Source organism: Olea europaea, unplaced genomic scaffold (assembly GCF_002742605.1).
Source record: "Olea europaea var. sylvestris unplaced genomic scaffold, O_europaea_v1 scaffold2772, whole genome shotgun sequence".
NCBI classification, from domain to species: domain Eukaryota; kingdom Viridiplantae; phylum Streptophyta; class Magnoliopsida; order Lamiales; family Oleaceae; genus Olea; species Olea europaea.
The window spans coordinates 27,763-44,326 of record NW_019246179.1 but is presented as its reverse complement, the minus strand read 5'-3'; the positions used below and the strand labels follow the sequence as shown (position 1 = coordinate 44,326).

Here is a 16,564-nt window from a genome sequence, read left to right as displayed (position 1 = left end):
ATATTTAAATAATGATTAGAAATTTTTTCAAATAGTTTCTCTTCCATTCAAAGAACCAATTGAGTTCATAAAAAACTATTCCTTCCGTTCAAATAAAAAGTCAACATTCTCTAACTTTGATTTCCATTTTTTCAAAATACATTTTTCTCTTTTTTATTTTCAACCATTTATTCTTCAATAAAATAATATTACACATAAATTCAATTTTTTTTTATTTTTTAATTATATATTTTCCATCAATCTACTATTTTAAAATGCATTCTAACCTAAAAAATGGGACTCAAACATACCCTAAATTTTTTAACAAAGAGTTAAAGGTTATTTTGACTATACCAATTGATAGAAATAAATTTCTTTTAATATAATTTATTACTTATTGTCAATATTTTATAAGAATATTGTATTATTATTTTTGAAAGAGTAAAAATTTTAAACTAATATTCTAGAAGAATATTTGAGTAAATTTGTTTTATTATTTCGAAAAAGTTTATTCCGTTGCTCCTGGAGAAGTACAAATTCAAACATTACAATATCTCAAAAGAATGTTGTTTATTATTTTTGAAGAAGACGGTGCAGCACAAATCAATATTATAAAAGAGTAATTTCATCCCATAGAATTGATTTAGATTTTGAATATTATTTTGTTATTGATCCAGAAAAGCATAACTTTATAAATTTCAATTCTCGAATAATATTATATTGTGCTTCCGAAGAAGTACCACTAATATGGTATAACTAAATATCGTATTAAGATTCTAAAAGATCAATGGTATTCTTGAAGAACACACGACCCATGTATACATTTTTTTTTTTTTTTTGATTGTTAATTTGTACCATAGATCATATTGGCATTGTCATGGAGTTCTCATTAGAAATTGTCTCAGTAAGGCTTTTGATAATTCTTAATGATACATCTCTAATAATTTTCATTTGGTTACTAGAATCTGAAACGTGACAAGAATTTGTTTTTATTGTTTTGGAATTGACGCACGATCTGTGTATTACAATCATTTATTTTTGTGCAATATTTTGACGGAATTTATTTGAAAAAGGGGTTAAAAATATTCAAATTAAATTTTGACATGCCATACAAACTATTTAATGCTTATTCCGACAGGCTTGATTTTTCTTTAGTCGGATAGAACCAAACGTACTCTAAATACTAGAATTAAACTCGTATTTTTATAGAAAATATGTTTTCCTTTTCAAATTCGGCTACGAGTACATCAGGATGTCCATCCCCTCACATAGAGTGGGACCCACTTCGAGTAAAATATAATTTATCTGAAGTGAGTCCCTCTCCACGTAAAGTAATTGACATGGACATTACATTATATATAAATAGCATATTCCATTTCGATAATGTAAAAAATTAATGTCAATGGTTTGAGTATAATATTAAATTATATATGTGAAACGTTAGAGCGTTGTTGACTTAAATTACTATTTTTTTTTTCTATGTAATATTAATCTTATATTGATAAATAAAAATACGTTTGTTGTTTTATATTTTCCTATACACCCCAAAAAGAAATTTATAAAGTAATATTGTAAAACCACGTGCATTGTAGGTTTTATTTAATAGTGTTAATAAAACCCTATTAAATTTCAACACACTCAAAACTCGTCTAACATCTAAGCAAGTACGAAGCTAACTAATAGTATCTCCAATACATTCAATGAATCACTATTTAGGTGATACAGAAGTTGAAAGACTTTCAATCGATGTGACATTAATGGATAATAAACATACGAATAAGTCTAAAAATGGTCCCTATAAACATCATCTATCCTTGCTCGAGATTAAATTTTTTTTTAAACATCATCAATTCTTGCTTGTGTGGCATAATTTTTTTAGGCAATCCACGATTCATTCGATATGCTCAAAGGTCGCATATTTAGACAAGATAAGTACTTATACTAAGTAAATCTTCAAGACTGATTTCCTATTCATAATAATTTTATAATAAATTTAATTTACTGATCGAAATTTTATTGTAAATAGAGTGATAGAAATTAATAAATATTATGGAATGAAAAATTCCATGGATAATAATTTAAGATTAATAAAGGAGTTTTCATAGTCGTTAATTCCATAAAAATTGTCAAATTTAAATTTATCAATCGAATTTTCATTGTCAAACAAAACAATAAAATGTAAAAAGTTAAAAGAGTTAAAGAAAATTGTTTTACTAATTAATTTAATATTCGAAATAGCTTTTAGGTTAGTAAGTTTAAAAAAGAAATTTAATAAATCTAATTTATCGACAAAAAATGTAGTCAAATTACATAATAAAAATAATAATACTAACAAAAAATTCTATAAGGAATAAAATAAGTTTTAAAAAATAACATTTTTTGGTAATGTTGTAAAGAAAAGTAAAAGATACTTAAACTTAATTGTTATTATTTTATAAAAATGTAAAACTATATAGAGAGAATTAAATTCCATCGTAATATCAATTATCTTTTGTCGACGACAAGAATTCAAAGCCCCGCCAATCGTTGCTAACGTCATTGACAACATTGTCTTCAATAATCAATAGTGTTGATGTCTGTCAATTAATGATTATTGAGGAATATTGATTAATTATTGTCAGGATAGTTGATAGCAATAATGTCAATGTTGACTGACATAATCATTTAATTAATTATATCTTTTATTAAAAAGATACATATGTTGACCATAAATGGGTTTTATTAGAGGGGCTCTCTCACAGTCTCACTATTGATTGGACATCTGTCCGGTTCGTCCTGTGCTCATATGAATCTAGACGAATAGTTAAACCTTGATCATAAATTGGTATGGATGACAATGGGCCGAACCAAGTCGACTCGACCTTTTAACTCATGAGCTCGGCTTGGATTCGTGGCTCGTAAAAGACGAGTCAAGCTTGAGCTTGGCTCGTTGCTCGAGGGAGAGCTCAACTCGGCCCACGAGCTCACGGGTCGAGCCGAGTCCACGAGCCGCTTGCGAGCTCGTAATTATTTTAATTAATTTATTTTTTTGTAAATTTGCACATTTTTGGACTTTTTTTTTTTGTAAATTTTTATATTTTTTTACTAGCCCACGAGCTCGTGGGCACATGGCTCATGAGCCGCTTGTGGGCTCAACGAGCCAAGCAAGCCTGGCTCATGGAATTAAGCCCCCTGCTTAGCTCGGGCTCGTCGAGCCGCCCACGAGCCGACAAACTGCTTGGGCCGTTTGACATCCTTATGAATTGGTATGTAAAATTTGTCGTATGCAAGCAATATATCAAAAAAAAAGTTAGAATGGAATTGAGGGTATTTAGAATGGAATTGAGGGTATTTACTAAAGCTTAAAACAATTTTATATCAAAAATCCGGTAAATTGATAATATAATTTTTATAAAATCACAATGGAAACTAATTTCACTTTAGTTGAGAATCATTTTTTTAACTTTCTTTGGCAGAGTCCCGCTCAACATCTATAATGGGCATTTTTTTCGAAATTGGTGGAATCAGATAGAACCGGCCAGTTCGACTTCGATTCCTCGATTAAATGGATCGATTTTTTGGATCATGCATCAAGAATCGATCAATTTGGTACGATTCTCTATACTGTTTTAAGAACCATGGTGAATTTGATTTTTTTTTTTAATTTTCTCTTTTTGCTTGTATCAAAATGTACTAGATTTTTGAACACTAGATTTCAAAATTATCATCATCAAAAAAGAATTAATAAATAAAAATAGAGAAGAAGAAAAAAAACTACATTAACTTTTTAACATAACCAAAACCTCCTTCAAAGACCAAGCAGCCTTCATTTTTTTTTTTCTTTTTTTTAGAATACGTCTCACTCAAATTGACCTCTTCATAACAGTCTTACCTTTTTGCACAGATTTTTAGTTATAAATCTTGAGCATGGAGTAGAATGAGATGGGTCGGTTATTATAGCTATATTACATAATGTTAACATTTAAAACATTTCTATCCTATACATATAATGGGCATAAATTTTAAAATATATTACAAATAAATGTAAATAATCACGTTCATGTTGATGATTTAGAATTTCAATAGTTATTATTTCAATAATTAACATTCTGTGCTAATGGCGTGAATATAATTTAGTGCCAAGGTGAATATAAATACGAACAAAGAGTACAAAATTAACGAAAAAATGCATTTTAAATAGTCGTAAAAAATTAAACGAGGTTATATGGATTTAAAGAGTTTTAGCATAGTTTTAGAGAAGGGAGAAGAAGAGTGAAACTGCATAATGATATGATGATAAAAGAATTAATGGATTATTGAAAATAATTATTCATCTCGTATATAAATTAATGATGATCAATAATTGATGGATTATTAGAAAATGAGTTTTCATCTTATATCTTATCAAACGAATGTAAATTAATGATTTATTATTATTATTATTTTTTTTTTTTTGTCAATGGAATTTTCAGGAATTTATATTCATTCACGTCATGAATAAATGCAATATGATTTTTAATATATAATATTAGTTTTCTTAATAAGCTCCTGGATCCCATATTCTAAAATATTTTTTTCTAAATTTATTTTCAACTAGAATACAGTTGTAAACTCTTCTTTTAGCTACATATTCTTCAAAAAATTAATTTTTTTAAAAAAATCATTCTGAAACAAAAGGGTGTTGATGTTAATTTCATCTGAAATTATAATTTTTAAATTGTTTAAATTAATATTAATCAACTTTATAGTGTATGCCATTTCAAGTTACTTAACTAAGTAGCATTATTATATATTTTTTTAAATTGTATATAATAATGTTTTTATTAGTTGTATATTAATAATTAGTAATAATTTTGTTCAGAAGAAATCAATTGACTTAATAACAGTCTATTGTAATCATTAAGAAAAATATTAACACAATCTTTCAATAATTTTTTTTTTTTTTTTTTGTGAAATAAAAATTGTCGTTATATAGAAAATGGATGTAACGGACTATTGTAAGATTAATAACTTAATAATGTTAGAGAAATTATTAATGTAACCTCTTAATTTTTATTTTTATTTTATTTTTTGAAAAAATTATTGTTTTGTAGAAAATGGATGTAACTGACTATTAATTATAAGATTAATAACTTAATGATGTTAGGAAAATAAAGAGCTTAATGCACGGGAAATTATATATATCTGCTATCATGTAATATTTTGTATGTAACTAAAAGAATTATAAGAAATTTTAGTGAACATATATTTTAATGCCTAAGCGAATGGATTAATGCAAACTTTCAATTTTTTCAATTTTTAATTTTTGTAATTGTTTCGCGCGGGTTAGTCGCTAACAATTAAAAAGGATCAGACGATTGTGTAAGGGACAAACCTCTTGAAACAAAATCCCAAAAAGGGGTGTTCTTTTATTGGCGATGAACTTTACAATTGGAAATGAAAAACAATGTGCCTCCAAGGGGCGCAAGCACATGAGTTACAGAAAGAAAAGTGTTTAAATCTAAAAACTAAGAAAATGAAAATTACATATTCTCTGTTCGAGAGTTTTGGATTTCGGTCCCCTGCTTCTATGTCCTTTCTCCTTTTTATACTTCATAGGCGATCTCTTTGTGATCAACTACTCTGAAAACTGCTTGATCGTCCTATAACTATCCACTTTCTTCGTAATGGCCACCTTGTCATGAAAATCGTCTTTTAACTGCTGCCATCACCCTTCATCGTTCAACCGTTTTCGATTGAATTCTTTGAATCATGGAACGTGATAGGGCTGCTTTAATAACTGTTTTGATAACTGCACTTCTTGATAACCACGACGCGTTATGTTTGTTAATACCTTGGGCGACTTGAAGGTTTGGGCGAGAATAGAGTAACAGTTCTGGGCGATTGTATGACACTCCATTCGCTCAGATTCTGGGCGACTTGCAAACTTGGGCGATGGCGTTACCGCGTTTTTGGGCCTCCTTTTTTGGGCCTTCATTTTGATTTGTTCGATTGGGCTTCGTTCTTTGGGTCATCTGATTTGGGGATTCTCCAATTGGGCTTCACTCCTTGAACTGTTCGATTTGGGCTGAATTTTTATGTGTCAACAGTAATTTAATTTTCTTTTTGTGAATTAATGTTTGTTTTATTGGGAATGGAATATAAATTGACTAGCTTTAGAATAATAACTAACGAATATTTAAAAAAAAATTAATACATGAATTAATGTTATTAATAAAGATTGGATAAGGGCATTGTTAATTAATATTAATATCATAAGTTGCAAAATTAACTTAAACTAAATGCATTATAGAAATTTTAATTAGTAAACTCAGATTTCAATGCCTAGGTGAACGGATTAATGCAAACTTCCAATTTTGTAATTTAATTTTCTTTTTGTGAATTAATGTGTATTTTCAGTAGGAAAGGAATTTAACTGATTATATAAGGACACATTGACAAAAAAATAAAAAATTTAAAGATAAAACGGTAAACCAAATGAGGGTATATTGACTCCATAGCTAAATATGTAAAGGTAAAATTAGTATTCGAAAGTTTTTCTCCAATCATTCCATTTTAAATATTGTAGATTTGTAATGTGTTTTTTTTTTTAAATAATTAATTTTCAATCAAGATTTTATCGTTTATGTTATGTTTAATAGTTTATCATTTTTTCATCTTTATGAATTGATATTGAGTTTTTGAGTTAATTTTTTGTTTATAGTCTTGTTTAATTGATTTTTTTTATAATTAGATTACAAGAATGATAAGTGATTTCAAACTCTATTTTTATCATTTCAACAGGTAAGTAATTTCATAATTTATTTTTATAATTTTTTCAATACAAAGAATTGGATCTGACCGAATTGAAATCAATTGGTTTGATTCCAATTCGATTCTATAGTTGAATATGAAATCAATGATTCCATTTTTAAAATTTTCGTCGATACTCTGTTCAATTCAAGAATCAAGATCGAATCGAAGGGTACCGAATCAGATTGCACCCACTTCTACTCTTTTGTATATCCTCTTTAGGAAATTCGTAATCATTCCAATAATTGATTCGTTTGCCCAACACAGATACTCAATTTGTTAATAATTGATTATTGGGTCATTGCAGTTCAATTACATCTTAGAGCTCTAATAGTCCCCTCGACACTCTATTTTGGCCTCTAAAGGAAACTGAAAATGATATTTTTGCAAGCACTCATATTGGACGTAGAGTACGAGAAAAAAAAAATTGTATACAAACATGACTACAAATATTTAAATAGTGATATTCGTCGAATCAAATCACCTATCAATTCATAACAAATCGACGTGTAAATAGAAGTCTACATCTATTTAACTCTATATTTCAATATCTTCTATACAAAAGAGACGTGTATTTGAGAAGTTACTATCAAATGATATAAAAAGGAGAGACGTGGGAATTAAATAAAGAGTGATTCATATGCTACCATATAAGAAAAGGAAGATATATAAATTTAAAGATGTAGTCATCCATCACTACGGTGCTTTGATTTCCGCTTATCGATGAATAAATACTCTTCCTTCACCTTATTTTCAGTTTTTAATATGTTTTGCTGTTTCAAAAAAATTTCATCGCCTTATAGAGATAGTCACTGAACTTTGAAAGTGTTACTGAAATGTGTTCAATCGAATTTTGTCAAAATGTTCCGAATTCATTATCTCATCATAGAACTGAACGACAATTTATGTCGTGAATTCTATTTGCGACATCGGTAGTGCGGCCAAGTTAAAATTATATTTCAAAACACACACTATATGTACAAAAAAAAAAAAATACAAAATCCTACAAGAACACTCACAGTTACGGGGTGGGTGATTTTTTTTTTGGCAATAATTTATTCATATAGGGTCCACCCCATGTGAAAATCTGTATGAATTCTGGTAATGGAATTTTTGTACATATGGCTTTTGTGATTTAAAAATGTGAAGCACACATAGTTAAGGCATGTTTTCCAAAAGGCTTCGACAGGATTGAATAGGATTATAAAATAAAAAGGAACGTGACTTTTATTTATTATACTATCCAATCCTAATCCCATCCATTATTGCGTACCAAACAAGTCATCACGGTTTTACATTCTTTGATGGAATTTGATAACTATGTGATTTCTCCATTATGTCTTGCCCTCCCCACTTTCGCATGCGCTCCGTCGTTTGCTCGACCTGAAATTTGTAGTTTTTCAGTACAATTGCAAAAGGTATATTTAATAATTGGTAAGATAATTTTTCAATTGATATGAAACTAGGAATTGCAAAATATACCATAAAGAAAGTAGGGATTGCAAAAAGCAAGTAAAAATAAGTTATCTAAACAAGTTAGAAAAAAGTTGCTTAAAATTCAAACACATCCTCATTAATGTGGAGACATTAACACGAACCTCCTTGTTCCAGTTGGTTTTGTAAAGTACCAGCAAGAGCAACAGCGTCTGCAGACCTACTCCGGCTATCATGCCACCCCAGAGTCCCTATAAAGAAAACTAAATCATAAGAATAGCCAAATAGAGTTAAAATATAAATGGTGTTGAAATTTGAAATATGATACGAGTTTGACGTAGGATACTATAAAAGACTATATTAAATGAGGGCGAAGTTCCGGCTATTAGATTAGGATTAATAGCAAGCTATATTTGAAGGAAAGGAGTAATATCATCAAGTTATTTAGGATGTGCTTTAGTATAATTTTGAGGTTCAAATAAAAATTTACTTACCATCACTCCAAGATTACCCACATAGCCAAGAACATATCCAAGAGGAAGACCGAAAATGTAATAACAACCCAAGTTGATGTATGCTACTAGAGCTTGCCACCCACCTCCAATGGCAACCCCTACAAAAAGCCGGGAGAGCAAGGAAACATGATGGAGAAGCCATTTAGACCTTGTTTGGTGTTTTTTTTTTTTTTTTTTTTTTTTTTTTAAAAAAACATAGTTTTGAATAGTATTTTTTGGTGAAGGTATGATTGAAAAGTTTTGGGTTTACGTGTAAAAGTATTTTATTGTGCGAACATGGGGTTGAAAATGAGTATGAGAAATTAATTAAAGGAAAGGAAATGGAATGGAATCAATCACGGCTTAGATAAGCATAGTCAAGATACTTCGATCGAAGGATCAATACCTGATATCACTGGTTGGACACTGTTGAGAAGCATTGTAACTCCAAGAAGTGCAGAAAGGCGAGCAACTGCACGGATCATAGTTTCACTATTTGTATAAATAATACCCAAATAGTTTCTTGTAGCCAGGATAATAATCATGCAAAGAATCCCAATCAGCAGTGACTGAAAAACTGTGACATAGACGGAATATTTGGTTGCTCTTGGATGTCCTAAGCCAAGCTCATTTGAGACTCGAACACTGGAATACAAAAGATAGGGGCAGTGAAATTTATATGGATAGTAGCAGCATATAGAAAACAAAACCAGCATAGAATGAAATAAAACAGAACATTAACCATATGGCAAGTGGCAACCCGACATTCAATTAACAGAGATAGAAAGTTACGAGCCATCCTGCACTTTATTATGAGGAGCATGTGACTTGAATTTTGGTCGGGAGATCAACTTGAATCTCAGTTCATGCTATCTAATTGCTTCTAAATCTGGTGTTATGTTCTTAAAGCGGAGCTATTCACTAACCAGGAGATCATCTACACTTGCAAAATTAACACCAAAGTACTGATTTACCACAAACCAGGTATTATTTGACCATATCAAAGTGATGAACACCAAAAGTCCTCCATATTGTTTGGATTCTTCAATCAATCCGGCGCAAAAATATAAACGAATTTTCATTGAGCACACAGAATTCCTATTTTCTCCAAGGTTCCATCCATTTGGATGCACACAGAAATTGTTCTTATTTATTGTTTCTCAGTTTGGTTGATGTGATGAAAAAACCACCCTGCAAATGGTTGTACTATAGATGGCCTAGGGCGGTGAATGGAAATTTGCAGAAAATGACTACGCCATATTCACACACAGTTCAATTCAATTTATAATCGAGCTTATTAAGAACAAAGTAAAAAAGCATTGCTTGATTTTTTACCTTATAGCAGCATTGACTCCCATGAACGCCATGGATTCCCACCCATCAATGCTCGTGCTGACAGATTACAGCAAATGAAGATATAAGCATTGTAAAAGAAATTAAGAATACAAAAATAAGGCTTGGAGTATGTAATATTCCAATTTTACAAAAGTTGAAATGGTAAACGATTAGTGCACATTCAATTTTCTTGTCAATCAACATTGATAGATCGCTGATGGATTTATTTTTCCATTCTAATTGATAATTCACATCATTCTAATGGCTCGGCATACCGTAAACTAGAAATAGGTAATTTGCAGCTGGACAGTTCTAAATTATTTCTGTACTCTATCAAAGTCATGAATAAACTAAAATTTACCACTTCACTGAAGAGAGCTTGAGAACTCTTTAAATCACTATGATATGTGGGCATATGTAAAAAAAATTGACTTAAACTCACCAAATAGAAAGGGAACCAACTGCAGTTATGGCATCGTCAAGATGTCCAGCGAGTACAACTATGCTCATCATATACCAGACCTCGAGGCATAGCATGATGGCAGATTCAAAGGAGAGCCTCACAAAGGCCCATAAATCCCTAAATGCAAACCATGAGAATCCCGTCCAACCATCCTTGCACCAACCAACCACATAACCAAATTGAGCTAAGGCCATAATCCAACTCGCAAGGTCCAATGCTGCGGCTGCACCAGTTGTTCCCCAACCAAATATTTGAATAAAAAGCCAACATAGAAAAACTTGTGAAACCAATACAAGAAACGATATCCATGCCAGCACGGCAACTTTACTCTGGGCTTGAAGGAACTTCTGAGCCGGGAAACTCACAGCAAGGGAAAACAATTGAGGGATAACCAGAAGTGTATATACTCCTGCATGATTTGCTATGTCGTTCTCCTGTCCAAGGAGCTTTAGAATTGGGGTCGCAAACACATATATTGGCAACAAGAGGACACAAGTGGCCAAGAGGATTATTATCGAGCGTTGCATGTAAATGCCGAGCATGTGAACTTGTCCAGCACCAAATGCCTGACCACATAGCGTTTCAAGGGCACTCCCCATACCGAACTATACATATTACAAATCCATACCAGCCTTTGTTAGTTTTGCTTCAAATTTCAAGATAAGATGCCATTTCATTTGTGCAGTCAAAGTCACAAAAATAATAGTAGGAGATGGCAATTGGGCTCATCGGCTCGGGCCGAACCTCATTTTGGGAATTGGCTCGATCCGGGCTGGCCCATTAAAAAATAATAATTAAAAAATAATAAAAATAGAGGAAAAATCTGCTGCCTGTTGGCAGCAGGATTCTTCAAACTGACAGATCTCTATTTCTCCAAACTATACAAGACTTGTGCACGCAAAACAGTATGAATTTTGGTGCCATGGAATTTGGGGTTTTATAAGGTTGAAAATGATCGATGGATCTATCATCAAACAAGCTATGTGTCTGTTACTGATATGTTTAACATTCATAGAAAATCAAACTCTGGGAGCAAGATCCTTTCTGACTTGTTCGTTTTCTAGAGTTTCGGTTTTCAAAAAATTTCTACCAAAGTTGGTCGTGTTTGATAAAACTTAGCTAAAATATTATTAAATTTTCAATGGGTTAAATCAAACATTTCATGAAATCCACAACTTTTATCAACTTTTCCACCCCATACTTCACTTTCAAAATTTGCTTAAATTTGTTTCAAAAGCATTGTCAAGCAACCCCTGAGTAAGAGGTAAAACAACCGATTATGACCGTAAATAATGTAGCAAGTCATAATTAACATCAGATTCTCTCTATTTTTCTTTTTTTTTTTCCACTTTCTTTTTGTCTGTAATAATGTAGCAAGTCATAATTAACATCAGATTCGATCTTAGAATAAAACAGAAAATATTTACTCAAGGTTAAAATGGAAAGTGTTAAGATTATGACAATAAAAGCAAATTGACTGTCATCAAAAGTATCTGTGAAAAAGGTGGCGGCTAAAATGCTTATATACTTGTAAGAATCTGGAGTGATAATCTTAACCACCTTTACCTTATCTCACTGGAAATGCTACAGTGCCAAAAAAAAAAGAAAAAAAGAGTGAAATAGAAATAAAAATAAAATCTTTAAGCGACCAAGTGCCGTATTCATTTCGAAGAAACGTGTTTCTAGCAACAAATCTAGCTAGCTGAAGCATTAAATCCAACTATAAGCTACCCAATTCAACCAAGAAGATAAAAATAGAATGATATTATCCATCTAGCTATTACTGATAGGCCAATAAAGTGGTATAAAAAACGTGAGGATACATGTTCATTTTAAGATAACACATCAATTAATACCATTTCTTTAATCAATAATATGATAAATAAATTGTTTGGAATAGCTTAAAAAAGTTTTAAAAAGGTTAATATCACCCCCAACCTATCAACAAATATTTGATAAAAGTTTTGTCTAACGGCCTAGGAAAAGAACCATCCAGATTAATGTTAATCGTGGGGTTAAATTCTTGACATTATTTAAAAAATAAAAATGCATCTCTACTTTCTAGGACCTGTGTGTGGGCTGGGCGGTGGTGGTGGTGGTGGGAGTGAGGTAGGAGAGGCTAACCAGGAGGCCAAAAGAGAAGGTGCAGATAACTGAGAGAGTAATGGAAAATGCAGAGAGTTCAATATCTCCAAGATGGCCAACGAACATGTTGGTGACAGAGTAAGTCCCATATTGACAAAGAACTTGAAAGACTATTGGGCCGCCTATTCTCCAGAGCTTCACTGTCTCTATGCAGAATACTCTCCACCATTCTTTAATACCATTTATCGGCAGGTAGTCTCCGTTTTCTCCAATGAGGTGGAACTTGTCGGAGCTCCGATCAAGAAGGGGCGTCGCCTCCATCTCACAGTGAAAGAGGTGGAAGAGATGAGACCAGAGTACATGTAATGGAACTTGAACGAGCCTTCTCGAAGCTAAAATTGACTTAGTCACGTGATTAAAAATATTATTAAAAAAGTAATTTAATATTTATGACATCAAGATTTACATAATAGATTAAATAATGTCATATGACATTTTATTATTTGTCAATTTAAAACATAATCAATTTTTTCATCCAATTTTTTTCTTCCACATCATATTATATAATCCATTATATACAATTTTTATGTATAAGTAGTAACATTCAAAATTATATTTTAACTATAGTTTGACTTGCATGTTTGTCAAGGTTTAACTTTAAGGCAATATTGACTAATAAATTTTGTTATTTGTATATAAAAAATATACATAATGAATTACATAATATGATGTGGTGGGAAAAGATTAGATAAAAAAGTTGATTGTATTTTAAACTAGCAAATGACAAAGTGTCATGTAGAATTATGTAATTTATTATGTAAATCTTTATGTACATATAACAAGATCCTTGACTAATATTATCGACCATTATAAGAACACGAGTTGTTTATATAGAGGGATGTACTAGTATTAAGGGTAGTAATAAATCGAGTCAATTCAGCTCAGTCCACAAACACTCGAGCTCAGCTTGTATGTAAACAAAAACCTGAGTTTGGCTCATTTGGACACCCTTAATAGATGAGTGGCTTCGTTCATTTGCCACCTGGATATAACTACTCATTTATTCATTGTCCATTTTTATCTATATAACTTAATTTGTTTATAAACACTTTACAAATTTAAGCTGGATAAGCATAATTTTATTCAAATATTCTACTGACCAACAATTTATTTCATTTTTTATTTACATTATTTGTCAAATTTGCTCTTATATTTTAATTTAAGTACTCCCAAACAAGCAGGCGTGTAAAAAATTTTGCTCCAATTACTTTAGAAATCTTTATCTGGAAAGGGAATTGTCTTAAGCGCGTAGCCAAGTTCGGTTATTAACAAGGTATAAAGAAAGTGGAGAGGATAAAAATAATGTTGCATTAAAAAATAATTTTTTTGGAATAAGGTGATACTTAAGCTTAAACTCTAGTTAGGAGTTTTAAGTGCAACGAGCACTGATTTAGCCAAGCAAGTCACTCATCGGCTCATGCGAGCTGGCTCCCTCATGAACTCGAGAGGATAAAAATAATGTTGCATTAAAAAATAATTTTTTTTGAAATAAGGTGATACTTAAGCTTAAACTCTAGTTAGGAGTTTTAAGTGCAACGAGCACTTGGCTCATCGGCTCATGCGAGCTGGCTCCCTCATGAACTCGAGAGGATAAAAATAATGTTGCATTAAAAAATAATTTTTTTTGAAATAAGGTGATACTTAAGCTTAAACTCTAGTTAGGAGTTTTAAGTGCAACGAGCACTGATTTAACCAAGCAAGTCACTCATCGGCTCATGCGAGCTGGCTCCCTCATGCACTTGTCGACTTGTGTAAACCAACTTACAAAATAGAGAGAAATGTATAATTTCAGTAAAGATATATATGTGGCAAGTCGTGAGTGGCTTCTAAGCCATCCTTTTGTTAAGAGAGCACGAGCCAAGCTAAGGTCGGCAATAGACGAGTCGTCGATGGCCTTGCAAAATCTAAAGCGGTATGTAAATACTGCTAACAAATATTGACATGATAAAAAGGAATTGGTATCACCCATCTCAACCGCCACTACAAAACATGTGCGGCCAGACATGGACTTCTTCCAGTTGGTCAAACACAATTGCAATTTGGCAGTCCAGTCGCCGATTCTACAACTTCACTCCTACCTACGTGGGTGTACTCGGAGGACAATACTCAAAACCGGAATGGTGAAATTTGTCGCTGCCACTGAGTTGCCTCTTGCTATTGCAGACAACCAACACTTCGTCTCGTTCGTGAAAGAATATCTACAACCGAGATACATTGGGGTAAGTTGAAACACTCTTCGTGCCGATACAATAAATTATTTCAATAATTTAAAATAACAATTAATTATGAATTTGCAACAATATGGGGGTGTGATATCTTTAACTTCTGATATATGGAAATGGATTAATTAAAGAGCATATATAGTTGCAACTGCACACTATATAGACCCACTTTGGTGTATCATGCATGCATAAGAAAATTATTACTTTTAGAATTATTGAATTTCCTCACAATACTAATAATATATATAATGCTATTATCAGTATTGTTAGAGAATATCATTGCGAAACTAAAATTCGATCTTTTACTTTTGATAATGTTAGTGTTAATAAGGTAGTCGTCCATAAATTGTGTAGGACACTTCAACCTAATTTTGGTGGGTATTTGTTTCATATTCGTTGTCTGTGTCATATCTTGAATATAATTGTGCAAGATGGTTTAAAACATATAAAGGACGAACTTCAAAAGATTAGGAATGCATTAGTACATATTACGATCTCTCCTAGTAAAAAACAAGTATTTGAAGATTTTTCCGAATTAGGGGTAACGACTGCTAAAATATTTGTTAGCGACGTAGGTCATAGATGGAACTCTCCTTACTTGCTATTAAAGTCATGTGAAGGTTTCGAAAATTTAACAACTGACTTTTATAACAATAAACACGTTAGAAGTGATGACGATGGTATGTTAAATGAATCCGATTGGATTTTAGCTTTAAAAGTTAAACGATTTTTGACATCTTTTTATGAGACCACAAATATTTTATCCGGCATTTATTATCCCACAAGTTGTAAAGTGCTTGAACGCTTTCATATAATTGTAAGAACATCTCATAAATATAAAAATGATCATGCTTTTAGTGAAATTATAATTGCTATGGAATTAAAGTTTAGAAAATATTAGGAAGAACTACCTTTGTTATTTCCTTTAGCATGCGTAATGGACCCCCAATATAATATTTCGGGAACTAAATATGTAATTGATCAAATCAATAAAGTTTTAATACTTGATACACCTATCACCTATAAGAATTTAGAGTAAACATTATGTGAAATGTATAATTTATATGCGGAAAGAATGGATATGAATGTTAGTCGGGTATCCTCTGCACCTACTCCTTCTGCTGAAATTGAAGAAGATGATGCCGAAATAATGAATTTATTTTAAGGTATTAATACATTTAGATATGATGCAATTGCAATGTGTTTATCTAGTGCCATGTCGTCTACATTTGCATCTCATCAAACATCGACCGAAACTCAAAATGCGATGTCCGCCGAATTAATTGATTACTTCAGTCATAATATGCCAACAGACAGAACAATTAAAAAGTTCAAAAGAAATAATTGAATTCTGGCGAAAGTATGAAAGACGTTGGCCAATTGTTTCTAAATTGTGAAAGATCTGCTGATACCTCCGATTAGCACTGTTGCTTCGGAGTTTGCTTTTAGTGTAAGTAAAAGGGTTTTAACCGATGTCAGGAGCCGACTGAAAGAAGGTGTTTTGGAAGCGTTAATGTGCGTGAATGATTGACAGGACACTCATTTTCGACTACAAGATAAATATACTGAAATTGTATGTCGTCAGGTAAGTGATATTTGATTTAATTATATTAATCAAAATTTCTTTATTTTTTAATCATTAAATTTAATTTTCTTTAAAAAATTGTACACGTTACAACAAGTTGTTCGTGTACATTTTTTAACTCCGCTTACTTAAAATT

The 16,564-nt window shown here is 31.4% G+C and overlaps 1 protein-coding gene across 1 annotated transcript; it reads right to left on the bottom strand.

Moving 5' to 3' along the window:
• Positions 1-7,948: 7,948 nt before the first annotated feature.
• Positions 7,949-12,933, bottom strand: LOC111383837 (protein DETOXIFICATION 35-like). Its single transcript, XM_023008003.1, has 7 exons — positions 12,601-12,933; positions 10,456-11,081; positions 10,014-10,070; positions 9,085-9,323; positions 8,679-8,797; positions 8,349-8,435; positions 7,949-8,133 (listed from the first exon to the last, which is right to left on the bottom strand). Exons 1-7 carry the CDS (start codon positions 12,880-12,882, stop codon positions 8,035-8,037), a joined length of 1,509 nt encoding a protein of 502 aa, XP_022863771.1. The 5' UTR covers positions 12,883-12,933; the 3' UTR covers positions 7,949-8,034.
• Between the last annotated feature and the right edge of the window lie 3,631 nt (positions 12,934-16,564).